We start from the raw sequence: 25,756 nt of genomic DNA on the forward strand, positions 1-25,756 counted from the left end.
AGATGCTTCTACATCAGGGATATGTTTTTTATTCATTATCCACAGTAGCCATTTTTTTCACAATCAGAAGTATCATCCTTATTTGTCTTTTCCTTGGTAAATAATGAAGTACACACAGTAAACTTCACTTATATCAATATTGCTTGCAATGATATACCATTTATAATACTGCTGTTGAAGGGGTCCAAACTCGTTTTCAAATTGATTGCCTCTGGTGGGATATAACAATGTTCAAATATGATAATATAAAATCGGAGGCCCCTGGCCTGGGATACAGGCGTTGATATTTTTTGCTTATTCATAACACATGCGCTATTTAATACTTGTTTGTGTTTTTGATAATGGCGATTTGCTGAACAGAAGCAGATAAAAATCAACAGACTGGAAACAAGGCTTGGTGGTCCCCTGAAAAGTGTTATATGCAAAGTTTACTGTATGTTCAAATCTTTAAAAAAAATTTAAGAGCTTAAAATTCCAATGAAATTAAACATATATAGTACAACCTCTGCAGAGAGACACCCTTTGAAAGACACATGCTTTGGTTTTTGTTGAAAGGTTTTGCTGTAGAAAGGCTATTGAATTTATTGTGAAATCTTACTTTAGGAAGAATTAAAACTGTTATTTTAAAGAAGTAATTGCTCAGAAAAGGGGGCTGCTCTGCGAAGGTTGGACTATAATTCAAACTTTCATATCACACATTTTGTAGTTCAAACTAAAAAAAAATACATGAGCTTTATATCAAACCAAGACATAAACAAAATTAACATACCAGTTAACACTATCATAAAAGTCACAATGATATTGTGAATAAAAAAACATAGAAAACTTACAAAGAGAAAATACAAATGACTGAGATTTATATAATAGAAGTGTATCTGCCTAAAATATGACAGGGACACCACTGAGGGTTTTGACAATACAGGACTGGAAATATTTTTTCCATATTTGCCTGCCATTTTTTTAAGGACTGGACCAATAATTTATATGCAAATGCCCAGAATAATTACTTATATTGAGCAAAATGATCACAAAAACTAAATGAGCCGCGTCATGACAAAAATAACATAGTGCGTTTGCGACCAGCATGGATCCAGACCAGACTGCGCATCCGTGCAGGCTGATCAGGATCCATACTGTTCGCTTACCAACTCTATTGCAAGTGGAGAAACTGACAGCAAACAGCATGGATCCTGATCAGACTGCGCGGATGCGCAGGCTGGTCTGGATCCATGCTGGTCGCAAACGCACTATGTAGGTTTTGTCGTGACGCAGCTCAAATGTGTTATCACTTTTGTCTCAAATCAGGACAATAATCACATAAAACTTTAATGTTCAATTAATCATGATTACATTTCTTAATCTTTTTCGTGATTTTACCATATTATTTGCCCCAATCTAAGTTAACTTTTCAAAAATTATGTTCTTAGGCTTTTGGACCTCAGTGGAGCTCCTTTATTTTTTTCCACCATAAATTTCTGGCCTAAATAGCTTGAGTCATGTTACTTAAGCATTACTATCACCCTCAAAACCTCTACTCCCTAACATTTGTTTGTGGAAGTTACATGACTGCAAAAAAACATATTTTAAGTTATTATTTCATTATTATTCTAGTGCAGTGCTAGTGCCCACAAATCCCTGCCGTCTGATCATTTACTGCACTGTTCACTGTTCAGTCAGTTCATAGTGACTTCTTAATCATGTTGTATTTTGAAATTTCTCTAAAAATGACGAATGGTTTTGTCAAGACAGAAAGATGTACAAGTCCATTTAAGGTATTAAGCATGATTTAAAAAAAAAAGAACATTTGTTCAAGGATAGTCAAACCATGATATTCCAAAAACAAAATCATGCTTTCATAATTCTTACATATAAATATATACAATTACATGTAGAAAGACTAGCCCTCCCCCCCCCCCCCCCCCCCCCCTGCAAAATCCCCACCCCATAACAAAATCATAGATAAAATGACATGTTAATATGCTGTAAATACACAGTCAAATCCAGGACAAATTGTATCCTCGGTTAATGGTATACAATTACTCTATAAAAATTCAATGTATTATTATCTGTATCCTCCGTTAATTGTATACCAATATTCTGTAGAAATTCAATGTATTCTAATCTGTATCCTCGTATAGAACTTTACAATACAGATTTACATATTCAAATCTGTATCTTCAGTTAATAGTATACCATTAGTCTGTAAATATTCAACATATTCTAATGTGTATCCTCTGTTAACAGTAAAGCATTATTGTGTAAAAATTCAATGTATTCTAATCTGTATCTTAGGTTAATGGTATATCACTATTCCATAAAGATTTAACATATTCTAATCTGTATCCTCGTTTAATCGTATACCATTATTGTATACCAATATTTTGTAAAATTCACTGTATTCTAATCTGTATCCCAGGTTAATGGTATACCATCATAAAAATTTAACATATTCTAATATGTATCCTCGGTTAATACTGTAGACCATTATTTAATTTTTTTATATGTTTTCTAATCTGTATCCTCGGTTAAATGGTATCCAATTCTCTGTAAAAATTCAACATATCCTAATCTGTATCCTCAGTTAATGGTATACGATTATAAGGTACAGTTATTTGAAATTGAGCGGTAATCTCTTCAATGGTTCTTCCTTTAGTTTCCGGTACTTTAAACAGTGTAAATATCCAGAAAATCGCCAGAAATACAACAAATGGTATGAATGAGTATGCTTTTATAAATTCCTGAAAAAAAGAAACAAAAAATTAGAAAAAAAGTAATATAATATGAGTTTCTGCAATATACACTTTTATAGTGCATTTTTAGAAGTTTAAAGATATTATTGTATCATAGTTTGGAGACCTTTCTGTTGAAAATGTGTCAGGGTTAAATCGTATACATATACATGCACAGTGCGTTAACTGGAGTGCGGGTATTAGTTACCCGCACTCCAGAGCATGCCCATTGATTGGCTCATTTTTGCTGGGGTTTACATATTGTGACGGCAGAGAAAGGGAAAGCGACAGAAATATCATATTCAGATGCTCGTTCATTGGTTCATTTTTGCCGGGGTTTCATATTGTGATACAGGGAACGTGCTTTTATGTTTGACAATGATACAAAAGAGAAAGAACACCAAAACACTCGGCAATCTGATTTATACTCGGGGGCTACGCCCCCTCGTACAAATCAGATAGCCTCGTGTTTCGGTGCTCTTTCTTTTACTTATCACTTTGAATGCAATAAAATGACAAGTTCTAGCAACAAGAAAATATATTGCAAAAAATTATCACATTGATTTCTTGACTGAAAATGAAGAACACCTACATGCTATCTCAGTTAAATGGTAGAATACAAAACTTTTCTTTATTTTTTTTATATTTTTTTTTGCTTTCCAGAAAACTTTTAAAAAAATGTACAAATTGAGTGAAGCTATGGGAGTAATGGCCCAGTTACTGTTTATAAAATAATCTATACATCAATGAAGCACATCTGAATTAACGTTTTTTATTTTATCTTGTTTTGAATTAGAAGTTTTCATAAGGGTTTTCATATCAGAGTTGTATAACAAAAGAACCAGATAGTCTGTTCAGGGGACCAGACAGTAAATTCAACAATATTTTAAGTTTGAACTTTAAAACATTCAAGTTCAAATACATCAAGATAGTATCATGAAATTCAACTGTACATGTGAACATAAAATACAAAAGGAGATACCTAATAAACACTCTAGAGATAATGTCCAGATTTTGGATTATTGACATGGTGTTGTAACATTTACCCACACAAATTCTTAAAAAGTTCACTTAAAATTTCAAATCCATGTTCCTTAACCATATGCACATCTTAAGTGACAAGGGTCATAACTTTGGCATCTGAACTATAAAAATATGTATTAATTTTGCTTCAAGCCATCATACTTATTTGGACAGATTATTTATTTTTAATAGACAAATAAACTGATTTTATCATACCTGTAGAAATGGGTAAAATAGACAAACACAGAAATTAGCTGACCAATTGAACAGTACCCCTATACTGACTGCCGCAGGTCTGGGTCCTTGAGCAAATTACTCAGCTTTGAAAAACCATGGTATAGCCCCTGAAGTAAATATATTAAAATTTTATAATCCATTCACTGTAACTTTGTTGATTATGCCGATTTTAACAGTTTTTGGTCATATCTCCACAGTGTAAGTCCACTTAACCAGCTTTCCTAGATTGCCCAGTCCAATTTGAGTTAAATTTTTATAACAAAGAAAGTTTTTACATTTTGGCATTGCTATAAAAAAGTACAATACAATTTCCTTACATTTTAATGCTTACATAGATTTTAAGCAACAAGCTTAAACGGTACACAGTTATAACTATACTGTCACAGACGACTGTGATCAACCTGGAGGACCATGGCAAGTGTGTATGATCAGTAACAAACAAGTAGCAGTAACTGTTCCATCAAAACAGGAAGTTCATTTCATTTCTCTACACAGAAAAATGAAAACAACAAAAAAGATTAACACTGATTTTAAATGCTATGGTCTTGCATATGCAAACAATAATTTATATATCTCAGATAATTCCACATCAGTATATATGTATACATTGTCAGGTAGGAAACTTAATCAGTTCAGTAAGGATCAATCAGGACATACGTTGTTCTCTGACATATACAGTATAGCTGTCAGTAAGGATCCTACTAGGATTTATGTTATTGACGATGATGATGGAATGATAGTCCTTGACAACACTGGTCAGGTTATTTCATCATTTCATTATGAGCAATTAAGTGGGGGTAGATATTGTTATCTCACTGAAGCAGGTAGTGTGCTGGTATCTGGATATGACTCCAAAAATGTTTTACAGTTAACATGTGATGGTGCGTTTATTGGAAAGGTTATAATTGCTGATAGTAGAAAAGGGGGAATACAGTCAGTCTGTTGTAATCAACATATGACAAAGATGTGTATAAGTAGAGATAAAGATGACAACATTGAAGTGTTTGACATCTAATCAGTAAAACAAATGATTCACAAAAGAAAAAGATAAATGTTTTTAAATATTTATATGCCTTTCTCTCAAAATGTATGCAAAGAGTATAACATGTTTTATTTATATTAGGTGATAATTACTTTTGGCTTTCCCATTTTTGAATGCATGTGGTTTAATTGTTTCTTTGTTATATTAGAAAAAAACTACTAACCTGTTTGAACAATATGAAAAAAAAAATAATACCATGTGAGTATTTGGCAAGCATAGAGTTGTTTAGTTTAACGAGTTCTATAAATTTAGAGATAAATACAAAATGATAATTTATTATTCACTACATGCCAAAAATAAAAATGGTAAACAGTAAAAATAGTCTTCCTTTTCCTTGATGCACATGTAGTGCAGTGCTAATATTTTGCCTATTTTGATGTTTGAATAATACTGTTGTCATGTTACATTGTGGTTACATTAGTGTAATATTCATTTTCATTTAAAGGCTTTTTATATACCTCTGTGCATGAATGAAATAAAATTCTTAAATCCTCTTTAGTCATAACCTCAACCCAAGAATGCATAAAGTTGGATTCATACAAAAAAACCAAATATCTAAGATAATAATGAATAAATGATAGCTTTAAAGCAGCACGCCTCCAGAAGATAACAGAACACTACTGTCTTACTACTATTTCAAAATACCTAGTTGAAATAAATCGCAGTGACACTTCAAGATGTTCATTGTTTAACATTTTTGCTCTGAAAACATATAGGTCGCTTTCCTCCCAATGTGATATTTCTTCGGAATTCTTTCATCCATTTTAACTTAGAGTGCTATGTGATGGTACAGGACAATATCTGGACCTGTGATCCGGAACACATGGAATCAGATTCATATCAAACATAGAGGGAAACAATTTTTTTTTTTTGGATTAGTTTGTGATTCTAAAAGTTTTACTTGATTATAATATATTGAATGTCCAATACTAGTATATCAATTAAAACTTTAGCTTGAAATATGATTAGGGCCAGCACATTAACAAACATTTATATATGACCCTGGGCGTACTGGACCCAGGATTTTTCTGAATCTCTAGACTGTGACACTTGACTATGCTGAATAAATTATCTTCTGCTGTGTTAGTAAAGGAGTAGATTATACAAAGAAGAACAAGGGCAATATTGTTGCAAAATACGCCCATCTAAAGCTTTTGATGAAAATGTAGGTATCATAGATATGCATAGTATTTAGCTCTGTGTGTGATCTTGACCTTTGAACTGGATCATGTATGAAGCAATACATTTAATAGTGGTGAACATTTCTATAAAGTATCATAACAAGAGGGCAAAGATGGCCCTAAATAGCTCACCTGAGTCAGAATTTTTGTTAATTTGGGTTTTTGATAGACACACATTAGAAGATGTTTCATGCTTTATATCTAAGCTCTAGCTCATTGGGTTTTTAAAAAGAAGATTTATATTTAAAGTTTTTACTTCATACATGTAAGGAAAATCAATGAACCCAAGGGCCGGCTGATTTGATTCCGGGCTTTTATTTGAACAAACTTTGAAAACATTCACTAGAAGATGTTTTATGCTTAATATCTAAGCTCTTGCTCTTTGGGATTTTTAAAAGAAACCTTTGTTAAGTTTTTACTACATGTTTATACATATAAAGAAAATCAATGACCCCGACACCATATTATCTAAAATTTTGACCCCAGGGCTTTTATTTGAACAAACTTAGTTGACACTCACTAGAAGATGTTTTATGCCAACTTTATCTAAGCTCTAGCTCTTTGCGTTTCTTAAAAGAAGATATTTTAAGTTGTTTCTTTTGCAGAGTTTTGCATGGAATTGAAATATTCGAACAATTTTTAAAGCTGACCACTAAAGGAACATTCCTGTGAAGTTTGGATGAAATTGGCTTAGCAGTTTATGACGAGATGTCGTTTAGAGTATAAAATTACGACGGACAGACGATGGACAGACGCCTTACAAAAACAAGAGGGCCAAGATGGCCCAAGATCGCTCACCTGACCCATCAAACTTGACGAGCTGTCCGGCAGTCTACAGCAAACGGTTTTTGAACATGGTTTACATCCGGTTACATCAACTACTCTATGATCTATTGTTAGACTGATCTCGTATATATGTTGTTACAGAAATAATTTCCAAAAGTGCTGTACATTGTGACTTAATTTACCATATAAACCACATTTACAGTTAAATTAACCAATGCTGAATAGAGTTTACTGAGCAGCGTTTTAAAATGTCTTCTGTAGCCTGCATTTTTTTATTACATAGGTACGCACAATGATAATAAATATTTCTGCATCAATTCAAAGGGTCAAATGTGTCTATTATCAAAGAATTGAACTCCCTTCAGTGTTGGATCAGTACCTCTAAATGCAGAAATCATGATCACAAAATAGAAAAATATTGCTCTTTTCACTTATTCTTACATTTGTTTAATTCATTTTTATATATAAATCAGGGTGAGAAGATGAATTAGACGTCTCAAAGTGCGTTTCGGCAAGTGAAAATGCAAATGTGATATTTTAGCATTCAATCATTCAAGCACATTATCCAGTTTAATATACAGGAATACAGTATTGTGTGGTGCTCCAACACTTATTTTAGTCTCACTCATTATAAATTGTAAGCCAAAGTCTTAACAGTAACCAGAATAGAATTATTAGGTTTTTCTTAGTAAGCATAAAAATCATAATTTCAAAAATTTATACACATTTTATTTTTTTGTTTACTGAATTTCAAATATGCTGTAAATATATCACACTTCTTTAAGTCAGCTCTTCACTTTTACTTCAATATAATACTGTAAACTGATAAAAACTTGAAAATTTAGTACTTGATTGTTTTTTTAAGGATGTAACCATAAAGCAGCACACCTCCAGATTCATGCTAGTTTTTCATGAAAACTGTAAATATTATAAACTGGACTATGAAAGTAATTTACACAGTGCATACGGCACTTACAATCAAAAAGAGGTTCAAAATATGCAAAAAAAGAGCTTACTGCATTAAGCATGCCATAGAAATATGGTGATTAATACTTTTTTGTACTGCAAAACCAGTCATTAATGGCACAAAACATGTAAATTATTAGTTGAATCTTGAATCGTTTTACTTAGTACATTTTTACCAAGTTTGGTTTTCTTGAAATAGTTTGACTCATCTGGAGGCATGCAGCTCTAATGGAACTGAAAATGTACAGAAAAGACATTATTTACTGCATTAGAGTTTTCACATGGCTTGAAATGTCACATATCAATATGGGTCATTCATGTTAGTTACCAGTAATAAATATTTTTGTAGGATTTATTTCCTTTGTTTACAAACAGGGTTTATGTCAAGTAAAAAAAATCACTGTTTTGAATATGTTACAGTAATTTAGTTCATAATGTAAAGTTTGTGTCATAACTTGTAAAGCTTTGTAAAAGAGGCAATTTGTTTGAAATGTGCAATATTGTAGTGCTTTCTTGTATTGGATACACATTCTTCACCCTTTAACCTCCCGAACTTGTGCAATGGATTTGCCCTGCTTTATATTTGGAACAGTCCATTCATGGTTTTAGGGATTTCAATATTAAAAATACAAAAATATGAGCTACCAACAGTATAGAGCCTGGTCGGACTGCACTGTATGTATAGGCTGGCCTGGCTCTATACTCGTTCCCAAGGGTATAAGTCTGGGTTCCAGCAGGTTAAGGGTTCTATTGTGAAGTCAATCAGTCTGTCATACCTGAAATATTTGTACATGTATTGTTATTTTTGTGATAAAAAATTATACATTTGTGTTCTTTATTTATAAAAATGTACCATAATTGAATATATTTAACGAGTTGAATATATTATATCATGCAAGCTTCTATATAAATATATGTACATTTGTATTTGTCAAATGAACTATAGTTTTAGTGATAGAACCAATAAAATGAAATATTCATTTTTATCACATACCCGTGCCAATTTTTGCGACATAAAAACGGTATTGGATGGCCTTGCATATAGTTTGATGTGACATCATTTGCATTATACAAACATAGTGTAATGACGCTCTAAATTTTAGGGTTACACTATAGGCGCATCATTGAAATATGGTTCTTTTTCACTTTGAACACTCCTTATTTTTGAGTATGTGATAAAAATGAAATAAGTATTTTGATATAGTTTGTTGAATATCAATGTTCCTTATTTCAAAAACGTGATGCATTCTTTTAAGTTCGAAACTTATACTCATGAAAGTCAGATATACTCCATGTATGTGTTTTTTTATGAATATTGGTTTCAAGTGAAATGTGCGTTAAAGAAATATTTGTTCGAATGAAACAAAGTGTTGTTTTTTTTTTCACAGTTTTTTTAATGTATTTTTTGTAGGTTATATTTTGTTAAATATTTGTTAGTGAACTATTCCACATGGTATGTATAAAAGTCAATTTGTTTTCATGTACATGTTTCTGTAGATGATGTCTTTGATTCTATTTATGTTTGTTAACATTTTCACTTAGTTGAATCCATAGACAGGTTGTTTTTTTCTTGCATTTATATAATTTTTTAAGTTTAATGTTTAACATTCCTGAAATTAAAATACAGTTTTCAGTACATAATAAATTCTTTTTTTGTTGAATTATTCATTTTTTGCATAACATTTTTACCAATTTCAACTGAAATTATGTACATGTAATGTAAAAATATTAACTGATGCATGAGAAGGTAATTATATTAACTGATGCATTAGGAGGTAATAATATTAAATAGTGCATTAGGAAGTAATAATATTTTCTGATGCATTAGGAGGTAAAAATATTAACTGATGCATTAGGAGGTAATTATATTAACTGATGCATTAGGAGGTAATAATATTAACTAGTGCATTAGGAAGTAATAATATTTACTGATGCATTAGGAGGTTATAATGTTAACTGATGCATTAGGAGGTACTAATATTAACTGATGAATAAGGACAGGAAATATTATATTTACTGGTGCATTAGAAGATAATATTTTGATATTGACTGGTCATCAGGAGATAATGATTTTATCTTTCGCATTAGGAGATACTTTTAAAAGGTAATATCACTAGGAGATAAGAATAGGAGATAATGAATGAACTGGTGCTTTAGGAAATAATATTTGAGATCACAGTAACTGATGTATTAGGAGATAATCTTTGAGGTAAATATAGTAACTGGTGCAATAAGAGGAACATTTAAAATGATATAAAGTCATGTATAATGAGAAAAAAAATTGAGATAATGAAATTAGTTAATGCATTAGAAGATGTTTGAGATAATATGAAGTAGTGCATTATTAGATGATATTTAACTGATTTCATTCTATAATTTTTGAGATAGTAGATAAATTTTTGAGATAGTAGATATGAAGGTAAAAATTATTGTTATATTAATTATGTGATATGTAAATGTTATCTTTTACTGTTAACCTTAGTGCAATTCTGTGGCTTTTCTCAAGATAGGGACCATATTATTTTTTCTGATACATTATATACATGTATATTGATATATTGTACATAGTTATGTAATTATCATGTGTTATTTATATTATTGAATTACTTTACTTACATAAAATAAAAGCCTCTTTGCTTAAACTCATTTGTTTAAATGTTTTATATATTATACACCCGCCCCTCAAGCTATCTTATACAGATTTTTGACTGACTAGCGATCTAGTAATCTTTTAAACGTAGCAGTCTGTTAAATGTAGAAAGGATGAATTTAAAAGAAAATGTTACATAACATTTTAAAATGGGTTATTAAAATGACCAGTCATCTCTCATATACAAGATATTCTGTCTGTCTGCCACTTGTCCATTTCGGTAGATGTTTGTGCTGGTATATATCCTGCCACATTTACTAATTGACTGGTCAGTCTATTATGGAGAAGCTGCTTACATCTTTAATGGAATATTGTAGTACAATGCTTAAGACAGCAGATCATACCAAACAGGGCTATGGAGTCCATGAAGAAGTAGTATGATTCAGCAATAATATTTAGAGTATTTTTTTTTTGGTTGGCTTTACATTGCACCAACACATTATAGGTCATATGGTGACTTTCCTGCTTTACTAGTGGAAAAAGACCTCAGGTGCCCCTCTGTACATCATATCAGGTACAAACAGGCACCTTATTAAAACCATCAACATTCTGTAAAGCTAGCTGGATAGCTTTATCACATGTGGAATCTGAAGACGCTGCTCGAACCTTCTGTGGTGAGAGGAAAGTGGTTTGAAGTAAATGACCTTAACCACCCGACCACAGGCACCCTTAGTAAGTCACAGGTTTTGCAAAGTGTCTGAAAACCATATATCAAAAACGTCTACATGTAGTTTCAAAGCAATGATAATCTTCATTTATAAATGTGATATTAAGTGAAAAAACCATCAAGTATTATGTCCAGGCAATGTCAAGTATGACTGACCCGTTATTATTGTTCCAGATGGTTTAACTGAAAATTTAAAAGAGCTCAAACTTGGCAATAATAAACCTCGGTCAGTAATTCACACATGCTTTGGTTTCTGAAGATATTTATGCAAGAATAAAAGTATGCAAACCTTATACAAGAAAGTAATAAAAATTCTGGAGTGACATCTGAATGAAACTGAAACTCCACCATTTTGTAAATAAACTTTAATAAATATATGCAAGTATATCTTATATAACTGTATCACAGTGATGTAGTCAAAATAGTACATACATGTAGTACTCAAATAATATCTGCAAAATATTGCACACAAAACAAAAACAAACTGTTCAAACAATCAGAGTAACATAAAAATAATATGACAATAGAAGAGGCAGTGAAATCCAAGGTCAGCACAAAGAGTGCTTTTTAGAACTATTTACATATTCTACAGATGTATATTTCAGTATAAATTATGCACCAGTCATTTTCCATGGGATCAGGAAAGTCTGGGTTACAATTGGTTGATACACTTCTAGTGAAATGATAGAATTATCTGTTAACTTTTTACATATTTTACAGAAAATGCAAGAAAAATAATTGCGTTTAAATTATATGTAGTTTTTTTTCAAGTCAAATTTACATTATTACAATCAAAGACATCCAATTTCTAAAGAAAGACCCTACATATTTTCCGGCACAATTCTGCTTGGGAGTAGATCCCTATAACCTATATTTGTGTAGCGGAACAACTTTTTCACAGGAACAAATTCGGTGTCCCTTCTAAGCTGTTTGGCTAGTTTTCGTATGCTATGATAAATGCTATTATGCTATTGTATCGTGAATTCAATATCCACAGTAGCCTTATTTTCACAATCAGAAGTATCAACCTTATTTGTCTTTTCCTTGGAAAATAATGAAATATGTACAGTAAACTTCACTTATAACAATATTGCATGCAACGATAATGCTGTTGCAGGGGTCCCAACTCGTTTTCAAATTGATTGCCTCTGGTGGGATATAACGATGTTCAAAATCAATATAACAATATAAAATTGGAGGTCCCAAGCCTGGAATTCAGGGGTTGATATTTTTTGCTTATTCATAACACACGCGCTATTTCATGCTTGTTTGTGTTTTTGATAATGGCGATTTGCCGAACAGAAGCAGATAGAAATTGACAGACTGGAAACCAGGCTATGTGGTCCCCTGAATAGTGTTATGCAAAGTTTACTGTAGGTTCAAATCTTAAAAGAAATTTGAGAGCTTAAAATTCCAATGAAATTAAACATGTATAGTACAACCTCTGCAGAGAGACACCCTTTGAGAGACACAGGTTTTGGTTTTTGTTGAAAGCTTTTGGTATAGAAAGGTTATTAAATTTTATTGAAAAGTCTTACTTCAGGAGGAATAACAAGAAACATGGCAATGCCATGAAACCAGGTTTTCAATTATCACCATTGTAGATAAATATGTTGTAGTTGAAATACAAATACAAGCAACAAACAATGTAACTATGAGCAATGTAAATCATGAATAATGTTGGAGGAATTGCGCACAGAAGAAGTGTTCACTAAAAAAAACAAAGGGCCATAATTAGGTAAAAATTCTCCACAATCACAAAACCCCGAAAATATGCGCCAGGGCACTTGATGACAAAGCTTCTGTGAAAGTTTGAACAAAATCCGTTGAGAAATTTAGGAGGAGTTCAGCACAGAAGAATTTGTTCACTATATATTTATTCTGTATAAGGAAAAAAAAACAAAGGGCCATAATTAGGTAAAATATTATCCAATCACAAAACCCCGACAATATGCGCCAGGGCACTTGATAACAAAGCTTCTGTGAAAGTTTGGTCAAAATCCATTGAGAAATGTAGGAGGAGTTGCGCACAGAAGAAATTGTTCACTATATATTCTGTATAAGGAAAAAAAACAAAGGGCCATAATTAGGTCAAATATTATACAATCAAAACATACAATCAAAAAACCCTTAATATATGCCCCAGGGCACTTGATGACACAGCTTCTGTGAAAGTTTGGTTAAAATCTGTTGAGAAATGTAGGAGGAGTTGCGCACAGAAGAAATTGTTCACTAAATATTCTATATAAGGAAAAAAAACAAAGGGCCATAATTAGGTCAAATATCATCCAATCACAAAACCTTGACAATATGCGCCAGGGCACTTGATGACAAAGGTTCTGTGAAAGTTTGGTCAAAATCCGTTGAGAAATGTAGGAAGAGTTGCGCACAGAAGAAATTGTTTACGCCCGCCCGCCCATCCGCCCGCCGACATACCTCAATCTAATAACCAGTTTTTTCCTTCGGAAAACCTGGTTAAAAATTGTTGTTGTAAAGAGGTAATTGCTCATAAAAGGGGGTTGCTCTGCAGAGGTTGGACTATAATTCAACCTTTCACATCACATACTTTGTAGTTCAAACTCAAAAAAAATTACATGAGCTTTGTCAAACCAAGACAAAAACATAATAAACATACAAGTTCAACACTGATATAAAAGTCATGACATAATGTTTTGGTGGAAAAAAAACATACAAAGAGAAAATATAAATGACTGAGATTAACACTAGTATTACAGAAATTTATCCGCCTGAAATATGAAAGGGACACCACTGAGGTTTTTGACAATATGGTACTGGAAATATTTTTTCCATATTTGCCTGCCATTTGATTAAGGTCTAGACCCAAAACTTAAAATAATTATTTATATGGTACAACATGACTCAAAAACTTAACACATTCAATCATTTTTGTCTTAAAACTGTATAACAATCATACAAAAACTTGATGTCCCAATTTATCTATGTAGAAATTGCAATTTTATGTTTTTAAGTTGTTTTATTTTCTATCTCAATGAGTGGACCTCCATTCATTTCTTTTTTTCATAAAATACTGCCTAAAATAGGTGGAGTAATAATACTTTTCCAAATCTTTTTCATAGTAAAAATATAGGAAACAATAACTAGATCAATACATCCCTGGTTAAAGAAAATCGTTGTCTGATTTCTTATTCGTATAATTTGGACTATAAACCGGATATTGAAGTTGTCAACTACTGATGAAATACTACATGAATTAAAGTATGTCATTTTTTGCAAAAGCTATGATTTTGAAATTATTGCAAAAAAAAAACGAATAAGGGAAGTCAACCCAAAAACCCTTACTACCCAAAATTTGTAGAAGTTAAATGACTGTATAAACATATTTCAGGTAATTATTTCATTATGATTCTAACCATGCTATCAGTGCAGACCAAGATCAACCCACAAATCCATGCCATCTGAACATTTATTGCACTGTTCAGTCAGTACATAGTGATTCTTTTTATCATGTTGTATTTTGAAAATTTCCCTAAATTTGACGACTGGTTTTGTCCAGACAGAAAGATGAACAAGTCCATTTAAAGTATTTAGCATGATTTTAAAGAATATTTCTTGCAATATGGCACATTATATCCTTTTCTATATTGAAGGATAGTCAAATTATCAAATTCCAAAGTTCTAATATTTATATACCAAAAATCATGTTTTCCTAATTCTTACATGAAAAAATATATATAATTACATTTAGGGGGACAAAATCTCCCCATACACCCCCCTCGCAAAAAAAATAAATAAAAAAAGTCATAGACAAAATGACATGTCAATATGATGTAAATTCATAGTCAAATCAAGGACAAATATCAGCTGGTGATTTAACGTATTCTAATCTGTAACATCAGTAAATGGTATGCCATTTCTCTGTAAAAATTCAGTGCATTCTAATTAGGGGTTTTATATACGTTTATCCGTTTAAACAGGTACAGTCGTTTTTAGGTATAAAGGGGTTAGACAAATCAATAACCAGTAACCGAGGTAAGAATTTGACTAATGGGCATTGATACTCAATATTATCTTTGTTTCTTTATAACAAGATATGACAATTTTTTGGTATTTTAGTTGTACTCAACAATGTATTTTTTCCGATCTGATAGCATACAGTACGACCCTAGTGGAAAATAGTTACTCCATATTCGGATATGTATTTAAATCATTTTGAGTACAACAAAATATTAAGAAAATGGCATATCTTGTCACAAAGATTCAAAGTTTATATTGAAAATCTAAGGATTTTATTAGTACAGTCGGTTAATTATTTAACTAGATTTTTACGTCGCATTTTATACAGCATTTTTTTCTAACCGTAACACCACTAATTCAAATCTGTATCCTCGTATACAATTTTACAGTAAATATTCAGTATATCCTAATCTGTATCCTCGGTTAATGGTATACGATTATAAGGTACAGTTATTTGAAACTGAGCGGTAATCTCTTCAATCGTTCTTCCTTTAGTTTCCGGTACTTTAAACAATGTAAATATCCAGAAAATCGCCAGAAATACAACAAATGGTATGAATGAGTATGCATTTATAGATTCCTGAAAAAGAAAGAAAAAATTAGAAAAAAGTAATATTATATGAGTTTCTACAATATACTTAAACAGTTATGTAATTATGCTATTATAGTGCATTGTTAAAATTTTAAAGATCTTACTATTTCTATAAATGCAATAACATGATCAATGCACTAATAAAGTTCTTGCACCAAGAAAATATAGTGCAAAAAATTATCACACTGATTTCTTGACTGAAAATGTAGATATTTTACATGCTATCTCAGTTAAATGGTAGAATACAAAACTTTTCCTTATTTTTTTTGCTTTCCAGAAAATTTTCATACAAATGTATATACTGAGTTTTTTTCACTAAGGTGACGCTATGGGAGGAATGGCCATGTGATTGTTTAACAATTATCTATACATCAATGAAGCACACCCGAATTAGCATTTTTTATTTTATCTTGTTTTGAATTTGAACATTTTCATAAGGGGTTTTCATATTGGAGTTGTATAACAAGAGAACCAATTAGTCTGTGCAGGAGACTACAGTAGACAGTAAATTCAACAGTATTTTAAGTTTGAAACTTTAAAACATTCAAGTTCATATACATTAATTCTGCCAAGTTCTACATAAGATTTATGATAGTATCATGAAATTCAACTGTACAGGTGAACATAAAATGCAAAAGAAGATACCTTAAACACTCCAATGTCCAGATTTTAGATTATTGTTTTTGTCTGGTAACATTTTCTGCTACAAATTCTTTAAAGAATTCCCTTCAAATTTCAAAGACAAGTTCCTTAACCATATGCACATCTTAATTAAGTGGCAAGGGTCATAACTTTGACATCTGTCCTTTATAAAAACATGGATTAATTTTGCTCCATGCCATCAATTTCTCTTGAACAAATTATAAATATTTAACAGACAAATAAATTGATTTTTTCATACCTGTAGAAATGGGTAAAACAGACCAACACAGAAATTAGCCGACCAGTTAAACAGTACCCCTATACTGACTGCAGCAGGTCTAGGTCCTTGAGCAAATAACTCAGCTGTGAAAAACCATGGTATAGCCCCTGAAGTAAATATATATAAAATTTCATAATCTATTCACTGTAACTTTGTTTGTCTTGTTCTTATGCCGATTTTAACAATATTTTTGTCATATCTACACTGTCTACACTGTGTAAGTCCACTTCACCAGCTTTCCTATATAACAAACTAGTAATTACCAATTTCTCTGAAAGTCACCAACCACAAATCTCACATGATTTCTAAATCTGCAGTGAAAGGCAAATGACCATTAGACTCATTGTTTGAGATCAATGACATGAAATTTTTCGCTTCGCCCCATGGCTTTACCAGTGACCCCTGGATTACACTAGAACTCCGCAAGTCGGATGTGTCGCCTTGTGAACAATAGAGTTTAGGAGAAGTTATGGCCAGGACAAAAATGAAGAAGAAAATAAAGAAGTGCAGAGTACCAGTTCTTGTACACTGCATTTTTCTTAATGAGATCTATCATCCTATGAAGTTTAAAGACCATAGCTTTTATACTTTAGGAGAAATGGCCTAGACAAAAATAGAGTATGAAAATTAACAAAGGGCAATAACTCAAAAACTAAGAAATGCAGAGTACCGGTTCTTGTGCACAAGACTTTTTCTCAATGAGATCTATCATCCTATGAAGTTTCATGTCTATAGCTCTTATACTTTAGGAGAAATGGCCTGGACAAAAATAGTGTATGAAAATAAACAAAGGGCAATAACTCAAAAAATAAGAAATGCAGAGTACCGGTTCATTTGCACTGCACTTTTACTTAATAAGATCTATCATCCTATGAAGTTTCAAGTCCATAGCTTTTGTACTTTAGGAGAAATGGCCTGGACAAAAATAAAGTATGAAAATTAGCAAAGGGCAATAACTTAAACAAGAGGGCCATGATGGCCCTGAAGTCGCTCACCTGCACCTGTATATTGGCCCCCCCCCCCCGGAGCGGGGCCAGTTTAAACCCCAGGGCTTTTATTTGAACAAACTTAGTAGACACTTATTAGAAGATGTTTCATGCTAAACATTTAAGGTTTAGCTCGTTGGGTTTTTTAAAAGAAGATTTTTAAATTTTTTTCTTTACACATATATTTAAAGACAATGACACCCCTGGGGCAGGGCCAGTTTTGACCCCAGGGCTTTTATTTGAACAATATTTGTAGAGATTTGCTAGAATATGTTTCATGCTAAATATCTAAACTCTAACTATTCGTGTTTTTTCCATAAATATTTTTAAGTTTTTGCTATACACATATAAGGAAAATTAATGTCCCCCGGGGTGGGGCCAATTTTGACCCCAGGGCTCTTATTTGAACAAACTTGGTAGACATCCATTAGAACATGTTTCATGCTAAATATCTTAGCTCTAGCTCTTTGGGTTCTTTAAAAGAAGATTTTTAAGTTTTTACTATACACATATAAGGAAAATTAATGTCCCCCGGGGTGGGGCCAATTTTGACCCCAGGGCTCTTATTTGAACAAACTTGGTAGACATCCATTAGAACATGTTTCATGCTAAATATCTTAGCTCTAGTTTTTTGGGTGGGTTCTTTAAAAGAAGAGTTTTTAAGTTTTCACTATATACATAAAGGGAAAATCAATGACCCCCTGGGGCGGGGCCAATTTTGACCCCAGGGCTTTTATTTGAACAAACTTGGTAGACACTCACTACAAGATGTTTTATGCCAAATATCTAAGCTCTAGCTCTTTGTATTTTTAGAAGAAGACATTTAAAGTTTTTTTCTTTTGGTTGCCATGGCAACCAGAGTTCTGCATGGAATTAAATTCTTTGAAAAATTTTCAAAGGTGACCACCAAAGGAACATTCCTGTGAAGTTTGGATGAAATTGGCTTGGTGGTTTATTAGGAGATGTCATTTAAAGTAAAAGTTTACGGACGACGGACACACACGGACGAAAAGTGATCACAAAAGCTCACCCTGTCACAAAGTGACAGGTGAGCTAAAAATAAGAAATGCAGAGTACCAGTTCTTGTGCATTGCACTTTTTCTTAATGAGATCTATCATCCTATGAAGTTTCAAGTCCATAGCTTTTATACTTACGGAGAAATGGCCCGGGCAAAAAAAGTATGAAAATTAACAAAGGGCAATAACTCAAAAATTAAGACGTCCAGAGTACCGGTTCTTGTGCACTGCACTTCGGGTTATTATAATAAGCATGCATACCCAGTTTGAAGTCAATCTGACTTATAATGACTGACTTATGCTCCCGACAAGCTTAAGGGGACGCAGACGATGCCGACAAAAGTAACATCTATATGTCTTTTTCAAGGCTACACAAAAACAAATGCTTATTTTGTGCGTACCAAGATTTTCAACTTAATATTGTGTTACATCAAATAATATTTTCTAGCATATAAGTTTAGCTTGAGCAATACAGCTTGTAACACTTGACCTAAAATCCTACCTTACCAAAATTGATTACTAGTTTTTGTCACCAGTATAGAGCCCGGACAGCCAGTAAGTCTGTGAAGTCTGACAAGTCGCTCAATTTTTGTATTTTGATATTGAAATCACTTAAACTTGAAGTAAACTGTTCCAAATTCATAGCAGGGTAAATCCGTTATACAAATTCAGCTAGCTAATGAAAGATTTAATTTGATTTCAAACAAAATTTACTGAAACACTGTAATAAACAAATGAAGGCATTGGATATTATACCACTTCAATACCAATGCCTGCACATTAATGCTATCTGATGAGACTCTTATTATGATGGCAACCCTGATTTAGATATATTCATATTGAATTCAACTCTCATTAAACAACTACATTGCAATGGACACTCAAACAGTGCAGGAAAAGTTCAATATATATATTTAATGTTGTCAAACCTTAATATTTTAAAATATTGTTTCTATAAAAGTTACTTGCCACCTACCTGGGCCAGAAGCAAAGAAGATGATGTACAATACCACGGCTAGGACACAAATCACACCAACCCATACATGTCCTGCATCATATTGCTGGCAATAAAACAAATATTTCAAATATATACCTACATACATTACTGTGAGTTCACTCAATTTCGTGGACAAGAACATTTTTGTGAATTCTAAAATTCATGGACTGTGTTTTTTTCCAAAAGGTAATTAAAATGTAAATAATGTATGGTATGGTATGGTATGGTATGGCAGGGCAGGGCATGACATGGTATATATGTATGGTATGGTATGTATGTATGTATGGTATGGTATGGTTGGTAACTTGGTATGGTATGGTATGTATGGTATGGTTGGTATGGTATGGTATATATGTATGGTATGGTATATATGTATGTATGGTATGGTATGGTTGGTAACTTGGTATGGTATGGTATGGTATGTATGGTATGGTTGGTATGGTATGTATGGTATGTCTGTCTGTCTGTCTGTATGCATGTATGGTATGGTATGGTATGGTATGTTATGTTATGTTATGTTATGTTATGTTATGTTATGTTATGTTATGTTATGTTATGTTATGTTATGTTATGTTATGTTATGTTGAGAGTACGGACATTGCCACCATTCATGTCCTAAAATGTTATTATCAACAAAAAGGTGACCTATAAACTTTAAATTCAATAATTCACTGAATGATACTAAATATGTATGCCAGTCGATTTTTTGTGATGATACAATTTTGATGCACGGGGTGGCCTGAATCAGACCATTATATGCATCATGGAGGAAAATAAATGGCCATAATTCTTTTGGCTGAGCTTGAGTGACTGAAAAGATTATGCAACTCGGACTAATACCTGATATTTATTTTCAGTCTGCACAACTTACATACACGAACATTCTTTCCAGGTTTTTACAGGCAAATTTGGAACGAAATTTTAGCCAAAGATCGGGTTTTTTTTTTTAAATTTTGTATAATACTAATTATGAGAATATCCCAAACTAACTCCAGCAATATCCAATTCATATGTAGTCTATGTTTAACATTTGCATATAGAGTCAAAGGCTGTTCAGCGTTGGTTACACGTTAAAGGTCAAACCTAAGTAAACAGATGAATTTTTCTAATTGACATCTTTCAGAACTCGGAACATAAAATCCATACTGGTTTTCTACCAGGCTCTAGCAGTTTTCCACTACCCTTTATCATTTTCGACCAGTACAGTATATTTTTACTTATAAAGTTTATGTGTTACTTTATGAAATCAAAGAGATGTTTGTTTCCAACGCAACACATAGTACAGCGGTTTATATGTTCTGAAGTTTGGCTTGTTTAAAGTTACATAACAGAGGACTTGCAATATATAGACATATGTAAAACTTAGAGAATTCCAGTTTGAAAGCTTATGAGCAATAATTGAGGCCCACATCTAGGATTCTTTTAAATCAATATGTTTGCAAATCACACAGAAACGGTTGCACACATTATATTTCCATGACATTGCTTACTACTGCGTACTGTTTATATTCAAAATGAAAAAAAGGTCTGAAAAAAAACTGCTATGAAATTTTTAATTTAAATGTTTTGAAAATGGTTTTAAAAAATTTTCAGGCCAATCTTGTTTTAAATTTTCAGGCCCATTTATACCAGTAAATAAAGTAAAGTTAAGGAGAAATATTCAAAGCAATGGTTACTGTTGGAAAATTAGGAACCTAGTACTTTATTCTGTCAAAGTTGTTATATTGTACTCGTACGCGTCTTGTGACAGATTCTTATCTAATTTTTAAAAAGGGAAATTTTTTGTATTTGGTGAAGCTGCTTTTGGAAACCCAAGTAATAAATTTTAAAATATAAAATAAAAGGGACTTAAATATTGACTCAAATCTGAAATTTTAAAGACGGTGATTTTGTATCTTTCCTTTTATTAAGTCTTCCATTTGATAATTTGAGGTCGAATTTAGAACTTTCAATGGAAACAAGCCAGACAAATAAATAATTTTGATATTGCAACAGCTCATTTTTAAATGTGTCCTAAATACAACAACAAAGGGCTTATATATACATGTATATGTACACCACTTGCTTTGTGAGTGGAAATAAAGTAAGTTTTATTTTTTCCGTTAGATATTTTCTTCTGTGGTATATTGATTTCAATATAATAATAATGTTAAACCAGCCCAATATAAACACTTTATATACCTATATAAAGTTTAACAATTTAGTATTGAATATGAATAAACTTTAGACAATGTTTCACCAGATAAAGTTACACTGTGTGCAAAGAGGTATAAGGGAACTTTTGTTAAGTTAAACCCAAAGTAGGTCAAATCATTTAGACATTATTTCGAAAATATCAATGAAAAAAAAAAATATGTAGAAATTGATATTTTTCCAGGAGTGTGAATGTAGAAGATTCTTAAGGCTTTCAGTTATCTTAATTATAGAGTATAGTGTCAATGTTTAAATTTAAAATAACTGTGAAAGAAATAGAGACATTCTTATCAATTTTACAATGTAAATAGATCGACTAACAAAGGACAAATCGGGGGAAAAAGACAAAATGGCTACAGGTCGACAAATTGATACGGATATGCTCTCGGATGAAATATTTGACGTATTATGTTCAATGTGTACAAATGATGGCAGGAACACTGAAGGTAAAAAATACTGTGTACATTGTCACGATTATTTCTGTGTTAGATGTGTCAAAGTTCACAGTAAAGTGCCTTTATGTGCTGGTCACAAGGTATTGGATAAATCTCAAGTTAAGTCAGGAACCAGCAAAGCTATGCCGAGGGCACCAGCAGAGAGATGTGACAGACATAGTCATAAACACATTGATATGTACTGTCAGAACCATGATAATGTTGGCTGTTCTACATGTATGGCAGTCGATCACAGGTAAACTATAGTATTTAAACAAAGATATTTTTTAAGAAAGTATATGGAATGTTTAGTAGGTACTTTACATAATATTCTTAGAATATCTTAAATATATAACACTAAATATGTAATATTCCTAGATTATCTTAAATATATAACACTAAATAAATTATCATCTCCTACGTCATCTCATAGCCTCATAAACTGTTTGAACTTATTTTTCAGATTATGTAAGGATACATTCTACATACCAGAATTTATCCAAAACAATACTTACCAAGTTGAATCAAGAGACCTTCAAACAAAACTTAAGGAAATAGCCAAGACCCTTGAAAAACAAGTTGATAAATTTAAACTGGATAAACAACGGCTGTTAAAAAGGAAAGCAGAAATACTGGCTGATATCAGAAAATTCAGACAAGAAATCAATGACCAACTTGACAAGCTGGAAAAAAGTTCTATTGATGAGATAGAAAGTAGAGTCAAATGCCTTGAAGACAGAATTGAAGACAGTTTAAAACAGCTACTAGCAACTAAATCTAGAATTAGATCAGCTAATGATAAGTTAACATCTACAAACACAAATCATTCTGAAGTGTTTGTTAATGTGAAGATGGGAGAACATGCTGTAAATGTTGCCAACAAATATATAAAGCATGCCAAAATAAAAAGTACAATAGAAAACATAGAGTTTCAACCCGACAGAACAATTCTTACACAGTTAGAACAAAAGAAGACCCTAGGAACACTATCAGAGCAATCTACAAAGACTGCTGACAATTTATTTCTTCTTACACAGTTAGAACAAAAAAAGACCCTAGGAACACTATCAGAGCAACATACAAAGACTGCTGACAATTTATTTCAGATTAAAGGAAATCAATCATATTATGTAAAAGTTAAGTCTGATAATAACAGTTGTGATATCATGAGTGCCTGCTGTATGGAAGATGGTACAATAATTCTAGCTGATTTCAGCAACAATAAGCTTAAACGGCTACACAGTTACAACTACACTGTCACAGACTATTGTGATCTACCCGATTGGCCATATCAAGTGTGTATGATCAATAACACACAAGTAGCAGTAACTGTTCCATCAAAAAAGAAAGTTCATTTCATTTCTCTAGAAAGAAATATGAAAACAACAAACAAGATTAACACTGATTTTGATTGTTTCCGTCTTGCATATGCAAACAATAATTTATATATCTCAGATAGTTCCTCAACAGTATACATGTATACATTGTCAGGTAGGAAAATTCGTAAGTTCAGTAAGGATCAATCAGGACATAAATTGTTTGACATCTAATCATTTATAAAAGAAAAATAAACATGTTTTTAAATATATGCCTTTCTCTCAAAATGTATGCAAAGAGTATAGCATGTTTTATTTATTATAGGTGATCATTTCTTTTGAAATTCCCATTTTTGAATGCATCTGGTTTAATTATTATTTGTTGTATTACAAAAATCAACTACTAAGCTGTTTGAACAATATGAAAAAAACTATATCATATGAGTATTTGGCAAGCAAAGAGTTGTTTAGTTTAACGAGTTCTATAAATTTAGAGATAAATACAAAATGATAAGTTTTTATTCACTACATGCCAAAAATAAAAACAGTACACAGTGAAAAAAGAGTATTTCTTTTTATTGATGCACATATACATATAGTGCAATGCTAATATTTAGCCTATTTTGATGTTTGAATAAAACAATATCATGTTACCTTGTGGTTACACTAGTGTAATATTCATGTTCATTTTATGGCTTTTCATACCTCTGTGCATGAATGAAATAAAATTCTATTCTTAAATCCTCTTTAGTCATTACGTCAACCCCAGAATGCATAAAGTTCGATTCATACAAATAAAACAACAACAAAAAAAACACAAATATCTACGATAAAAGTGAATAAATGATGGCTTTAAAGCAGCACACCTCCAGAAAATAACACAAAAACTACTGTCTTTGTTTGTTTGTTTTGTGTTTTACGTCACATTGACACAGTATGGGTCGTATCGCGACGTTCGAGCTTTCCTGGTGGAGGAAGACCTCAGGTGCCCTTCTGTGTATTATTTCAGGCACGAATGGGCACCTGAGTAGAACCACCGACGTTCCGTAAGACAGCTGGATAGCTTCCTAACATGAAAGAATCCAAAGTCCCTTTCGGGATTCGAACCAACAGCGGTTAAGGCAAGTGGTTTGAAGTCAACGACCTTAACCACTCGGCCACGGACGCCCAACTACTGTCTTACAAATATTACAAAATACCTAGTTGTAAGAAATCGCAGTGACACTTGATCAAAATGTTCATAGTTTAATATTTTTGCTCTGAAAACATATAGTTTGCTTTCCCCCTAATATACCTTCGGAATTCTTTCATCCATTTTTCCTTAGAGTGCTACGTAATGGTACAGGACACTATCGCGACCTGTAGTCCGGAACACATGGAATCAGAATCATATCAAACATAGAGGGAAATAAATAAATTACTTTTTTGTAATTTGTAATAGTTTGTCATTCTAAAAGTTATACTTGATGATTCATATAATATATTAAATGACCAATATATCAATTAAAACTTTAGCTTGAAATATGATTAGGGCCTGCACATTAACAAACATTTATATATGATCCCTGGCCTACTAGATCCGGGGACTTTCTGAACCTCTAGACTGTGACACGTGGCCATGCTGAATGATTTATTTTCTACTGTGTTAGTAAAGGAGTAGATTATACAAAGAAGAACAAGGGCAATAAGAAATACGCCCGTCAAAAGCTTTTGATGAACATGTAGGTCTTATAGATATGCATATTAATTAGCTGTGTGTGTGATCTTGACCTTTGAACTGGATCATGTATGAAGCAATACATTAAATGGTGGTGAACATTTCTATAAATTATCATAACAAGACGGCCAAGTTGACCCTAAATAGCTCACCTGAGTAAAAAATTCTTGTTAATTTGGGTTTTTGATAGACACGCATTAGAAGATGTTTCATGCTGAATATCTAAGGTCTAGCTCATTGTGTTTTTAAAAAGAAGATTTATATTTAAAGTTTTTACTATATACATGTAAGGAAAATCAATGAAC

At 32.1% G+C, this 25,756-nt stretch overlaps 2 protein-coding genes across 3 annotated transcripts; one reads left to right on the forward strand and one right to left on the reverse strand.

Moving 5' to 3' along the window:
- Positions 1–1,955: 1,955 nt before the first annotated feature.
- On the reverse strand, positions 1,956–20,029 carry LOC132754383 (solute carrier family 2, facilitated glucose transporter member 3-like). Of its 2 annotated transcripts, none has more exons than XM_060744999.1 (3): positions 19,771–20,029; positions 16,771–16,898; positions 1,956–2,738 (listed from the first exon to the last, which is right to left on the reverse strand). In XM_060744999.1, exons 1-3 carry the CDS (start codon positions 19,931–19,933, stop codon positions 2,565–2,567), a joined length of 465 nt encoding a protein of 154 aa, XP_060600982.1. In that variant the 5' UTR covers positions 19,934–20,029; the 3' UTR covers positions 1,956–2,564. The 2 variants fall into 2 exon arrangements, with proteins under 2 accessions (XP_060600982.1, XP_060600981.1); XM_060744998.1 differs by lacking the exon at positions 1,956–2,738 and adding an exon at positions 13,764–15,857 and having other exon boundaries at positions 19,771–20,006.
- A 1,925-nt stretch (positions 20,030–21,954) lies between these two features.
- On the forward strand, positions 21,955–23,968 carry LOC132754385 (uncharacterized). Its single transcript, XM_060745001.1, has 2 exons — positions 21,955–22,674; positions 22,882–23,968. Exons 1-2 carry the CDS (start codon positions 22,334–22,336, stop codon positions 23,966–23,968), a joined length of 1,428 nt encoding a protein of 475 aa, XP_060600984.1. The 5' UTR covers positions 21,955–22,333.
- Positions 23,969–25,756: the final 1,788 nt, after the last annotated feature.

The sequence above is a fragment of the Ruditapes philippinarum genome, unplaced genomic scaffold, assembly GCF_026571515.1.
Source record: "Ruditapes philippinarum isolate M1 unplaced genomic scaffold, ASM2657151v2 ctg4810_1_1_1_1, whole genome shotgun sequence".
NCBI classification, from domain to species: domain Eukaryota; kingdom Metazoa; phylum Mollusca; class Bivalvia; order Venerida; family Veneridae; genus Ruditapes; species Ruditapes philippinarum.